This window comes from Nanorana parkeri, unplaced genomic scaffold (genome assembly GCF_000935625.1).
Source record: "Nanorana parkeri isolate BGI_ZX_2015 unplaced genomic scaffold, ASM93562v1 scaffold358, whole genome shotgun sequence".
In the NCBI taxonomy this organism is placed as follows: Eukaryota; Metazoa; Chordata; class Amphibia; order Anura; family Dicroglossidae; genus Nanorana; species Nanorana parkeri.
Genome location: NW_017306626.1, coordinates 1,346,980 through 1,352,665, shown reverse-complemented (window position 1 = coordinate 1,352,665; position 5,686 = coordinate 1,346,980). Strand labels below are relative to the sequence as shown.

General features: G+C 38.6%; 1 protein-coding gene across 1 annotated transcript in view; it reads right to left on the bottom strand.

The window, feature by feature from the left end:
- ANXA10 (annexin A10) overlaps positions 1–5,686 on the bottom strand; it is a gene marked incomplete at its 3' end in the record, with an annotated part of 30,052 nt that overhangs the window by 1,450 nt on the left and 22,916 nt on the right. Inside the window, exons 8-9 of the mRNA XM_018558781.1 lie at positions 4,992–5,085; positions 2,529–2,624 (exon numbers count right to left, since the gene is read on the bottom strand). Coding sequence (XP_018414283.1) covers positions 2,529–2,624; positions 4,992–5,085 — 190 coding nt within the window. The remainder of the gene's footprint in view (positions 1–2,528; positions 2,625–4,991; positions 5,086–5,686) is intronic.

The window sequence follows — 5,686 nt, the reverse complement described above, 5'->3', positions numbered from 1 at the left end:
TATATATATATATATAGGATAGGGCAGGAAGATAATTCTCATAGTCCTGTGGACAATAAGCAGCTGAAAGGATTATGAAGTTGCTGTAGAACAGAGGCAGCGGCATTTATGTACAATGTCCTTCACACAATAATACATTCACCCTCAAGCAACTTGCAGAATAATAAATATCATCTCAAAAGGAAACTGCATTTATGTAACAGAATTTTCTAGATATGGCTACACAATATTAGTCTGAAAGTCATTTCAATGTGCGAGTCACATAGCTGTGGATGCATTCACACCTACAGTGTATATATACAGCATTAAAGTGCACGTGCATATTTATGTGTTTATATTTCTAGATGCGTACAAGTGGCTCAAGTGAGAACATTCAGGATAGTTCATTTGTTAAATTGAAACTCCAGTTTAAAAAAATGATATGACAAGTAGTAATACATCGTGCTAGGAATCAGATCTCACTCTAAAGCAGCTGTGCTAAATTAGTGACAACACACTAGGGATGCACAGATACTTTTCAGATACCAGTGCCGATTCTTGGCATTTTCATGAGAACTACCAGGGTTGCAGCTGGAACCTGGCTCTGGTGCTCCTCCATTGTCCTGAAATCATTAGTCTGTAATGTTTTAGAAAAACTGTCACATGACAATAAACAAAAATGTATCAGTACTTGTATCAGTGACTGCTTGGACAAGTACCAGTACTTGTACTGGCAAAAATGGTATCGGTGCATCCCAGGAGCTCCGTATGCTCCTTACAAATGACAGCTGCCTCCTAACGTTTGAGTTTTTCTCTAGTCTAGTCTTGGAGCTCAAAGTATCTGTACTTGTACGTGTACCGAGTACGGTACTTGGTATCAGTGCATCCCTACAACACACCATGAATCTTAATTGAGTACACACAAATCTTCTTCTTTCTGAGTACTAATAAAGAAAAGATGGAAGATGGAGAAGGTGGAAGGAACGAGAAAAAGTGGAGTTATAACTGATGAATGTCAGAAAGTGAAAGGAGGGAAAGGAATCTCGGGATTAATTACTGTATACGAGAGTGGAACAAGGAAAGAGAGGAATGTTTTTGAAAGCTTGAATTGTTCATCTGTAATACGGTGAAGAATAGGAGTCAATGAGTGTGGATAGAGATTTTATCACACAGTGGGAAGCACGGATCACTTTATTACCTGTGAAATACACGGAGGTGGTGTGGCTGTAAAGTTGGAAGAAATTTTGCACATCAAGAGGACTCCAGGGATTATACTATTATCAATATGATGTATCACGCATGTTAAGTTGGATGCATGCAATATTTAATATTGTGTAACTTATTGTTGTTTAAATTGCATTGAAGAACCACAATACTAGTTGTATGATTGCACTTTAGGAGGAAGGATTGCACAAAATATTATTGAACAAATGCATGTTTTATAATGCATTTTATACACTTATATTATTTTATCACTTGCATATGATATATGGAAGAATCACAGAAGTATTTTTAGAGGATTGCATTTTATAGGGAGAATTGCATAGAAGAATATTGCACAACGCATGTTAGGTTGAAACGTATGTTTTGTTTAAAAATGATTCCATAATTATCATTCACATATGGCACACTGAAGAACTAGATGGTCACTAAGGATTTTGAGGGCGCTGTGTTGTTTTTCAATTAAAAAAATTATATGCCCAGCAACTGTGAAAATGCAGAAAACCCTTTAGAGAGGTACTCACAGTCAATCCAGAGCTGCCCCCCACAGTAATTTCTGTCTGAAGCTAGATGTTGCCAGTCTTCCAGGTTTATTGACTGTCATCATTATTTAATCCGCTTCCTGTGAGCCCAGGCTGTCATGGACCCGCCCCCTGGGGGACGTTATCATGTAGAATGGGCTCACAGTAATCTGGGACTAAGCGGTGGTCTGCACACGCACAAATTGCTTTATAATAGGATTTCCCATTCTTTAGCCAAGTGGATAATGGCGAGATGGCAGAGAAATTAGATACAAAGGCTGATTGTCACTTGTAATTTTCTGTTCTGTTCATTTCAGCACGTCAGGATTTCTATAGTAATGTGTTCTTCCTAAAGCTGGCCATACACCTAAAGATTATCTGCAGATTTTCTATGGTCAGATGGAAAAAGTGCAACAGATTCCTCCATCTATGCTAAACTGTGTGCATGGAGGGATCTCCCACTGGGCAAAGCTTCAGTATCTTGCTAGTGAGGCCCACTGGCTCTCAGAATACCTGAACAATGCCTGCATCCAATCAGATTGTTCAGGTATTTTCAGAGCCAGCGGGGTGCCGACTAGCAAGATACTGAAGCCTGGCCCACATTTTAGCGTAGATGGGGGAATCTGTTGCATCTGACCATAGAAAATCTGCAGATAATCTATAGCTGTATGGCCTTCTTAAGACCTGGTGTTTTTTGCCTTATGCCCTAAGCTTTGTGAAGTAGGATTTTTGCATTTATTATGTATTGCCATATTTTACCATGTTATTTTATACTGTATTATATCAGCATGACACTTAGCCTTTTACCTATGGCCAAAAGGAGCTGCTGGAAGTAGCCATCATAACATTCTTCAATAGCTGCAGCAATGTCTTGTCCAGAGATATTTTGGAATTCCTGGAAAACTTTAAAAAAAAACACCATTATAACAAAGTATACTTATCTCAGGTACCATTTTTTTATTTCTAAAAGATTCAATGTATAATATTTTTTATAACCATTTTACACTACATGCTACATGTATTTTTTAATTATGTATAATACTATCTATCGCCTTCCTGTTCCAATGTAAAAGAATGTCCTCCTGCCCAGTATTAATTTAAAGTTTTGTCTTTGCAGTTGTAACACACTCCAGAGATTCCTTTACTCTCGGGGAGTAAACTGTAGAGTACCATTGGGAAACCCAGTGGCTTGATTGGTAACCTCTCTGAGTGGATACTGATCACTATCACTGTGATCACTATGAATAACCAATCATGGGGATCACAGACAAGGGACCGTTAATTAGTTAATAGAAGGGTTTTCTGTTTAGGGCATATTAATTAATGAATTAGTGTTATTACGGTAGTGGTATTGGAAATCTAAAATATACATGTCCGTTAATTGACCATATAGCACTAACATTTGTATTAAAACCTATGCATATTTGTGGTTCCTGTACCTAGGATGAATGTTACTGTACTATTGCAATATATTCATATCCTTTTTGAGGTGTGTGAGTATATACCTAAAGCAGGGGCCAAAGAATACCAGCCCGCGGGCTGGAATTGGCCCGCCAAACCGGTACCTTGCAGCCCGCATCCGGCTGACAAGTCAACCTGACTTGGGGAAACATCTACACCAGCGGTTCTCAACCTGTGGGTCGCGACCCCCTCGGGGGTCGAATCACGATTTGCCAGGGGTCGCCCGGGAGTCTCCCACTATTAGATAGCGGCACCTGGCCGCCTGGGAAAGAAACACTTTCTCCCGGAAAGTGTAAAGCAGAGTAAACCTTTCCCCGCTGGCCAACGTAAGTCAAAAAAAACCCACCATAGGAATGCATAGCTAGATTCCTATTGGCTAATTCACTTTGCAATAGCCAATAGCAAACTAGATATTGCACCCGCCCTCTGCTGCTGCCAATCAGCAGAGGGGGACATGCAGTTCTCCATCACGTCCTCTTCTAGTGATGTACCGTTGGGGGTCACCACAACTTGGCAAATGTTACCAAGGGGTCCCGACCCTAGAAAGGTTGAGAACCACTGATCTACACGGTCTGCATCAGACCGCATAGGTGCTCCTGGTGGTGCTGGCACTCAGTAGTTCTTTTTGGCTGGAGTTATGACAGTGGAAGGATTAGTAAGGTGTGGACCAGCCAAAGCTGAACCACCAGGAAATATGCAGGTGACGGGGCTCTCTTTTATTTTATATGCAGGGGGGAAACAAGGGGGAAGGTGCATTATTCTGCATTAGTGTGTGTGTGTGAGAGTGGATTGGGGGGGATGTATTTGTGTGCATTAGGCCCCATTGTGTAAGTTTAGGTGTGATTAGGGATTCCTGTCTAAGAAATTTGCATTTTCCTGCAGTAGGAATCCCTAATCTGGCATTTACAAGCTGCAGCTGTCACCAGTTCAAGTTAATGAACAGGTGACAGGCACTGCATTTAAACATCGGCACACCGTATGTAATCGTATGTGATATGATTACATGCAGTTAGAAATGAGTCACGCTCCCTGGATACACATGCATATATGCACACAGCATTAACACACATATCAACATCACTCACAGAAATCCTGACAATACACACCCACAAACCATCACAAAAAATATACTGACATTGCATACAAAGAAACCATCACAAACACTGACATTATAAACACACGCAGACATTAGCACTGGTATCGTATATAGTTACATTTTATTTGTAAGTATGAGATTTTATGAAATTTGGCCCTCATGGGAGAAGAAAATTTGTCCAGTGGGCCCCCACTGAAATGAGTTTGAGTTTTGATATATACAGTACTGTGATTGATTTGCCCTAGCCCTTACATCAACACAATGTATAATTTTTTAAGACATTCTTTTTTTGGATTCAGAATAAGTTGGAGAAAATAATATAGTGAAAATATTTGAAATAGTATTCATTTTTGTTTATTTCTTTGCCTATTTGAAAAAAATATATTCAGAGTATTTAAAAACAAACAAACAAATTAGGGCCACCAATTAAGTAAAAACAAATGGCGTGAACATAATTTTGCAATTCGAAACAGTTAAAATCTTTGTTATTAAAACTGGTACATTCCAAAACATCAAAATCTGGTCTGGTCACAAAGCTTTTGATTACTTCTGGATGGTAAAGTGTAACCAAAGTGGGCCAAGAAATTACACTTTTGCACTAAATTTATAGAGTATAACTATCTAGGCTTCACATTGTGTTTGTCACTGGTGTTACTATTTTTAGCACTCTTTTGTAAGTTTAAGCAGCAAATTATTGCAAAAATAATATTTACCCATCCATAATTGTTGGTGGCTTTTATTACATAGAATCATTTGCATCAAAGTCTTGTGCTCTCCTGTTCTTCTTTGGCAGGCCTCCCATAGAGCCTAGAATATAGAAGAATACAATATTAAGTTTTTGCAGTTATTTTAATGTTCCGTATATTACGCTTGCATCATTAGGCACATCTATTTTAGAATTGTGATATTAACGATACGTGTTTGGGGGCTGCATAGCCTTAATTACCTTGGTTATCAGAGAGACTCAAAATGAGTTGCATGTTATACAAATCTTTCAATGAATGACTAATTATACAGTATGTAGTTATAGGAAGTAGTGTCACTACATAAACATGAGTGAAGTATTGGTATTACCATACTAAAGTTACATGCTTTAAAAGAGGGTTGATTTTTTTTTTTTTTATATGAAACTTTACCTGGAACTTTTCATGTTGGGTTTTTACTACTGCCTGTGGCCCTGATAGAATATCCTCCACCCTAAGGTAGCAGGTAGTAATTTAAACTTATCAAAGGTTCTAACCCTTCTCTATACTGTCTAAAATGAAAAAAATATATATATTTGTCTTAATTGCCACTAGGGATGAATTTTGGGCTTGGGATGAACATGGTTTTTGCCATGTTCACACAAAATAGGCTGTTAGCCGAGACCAAACATCTAGTGGGAAGTGATTGATTGTATATATATATA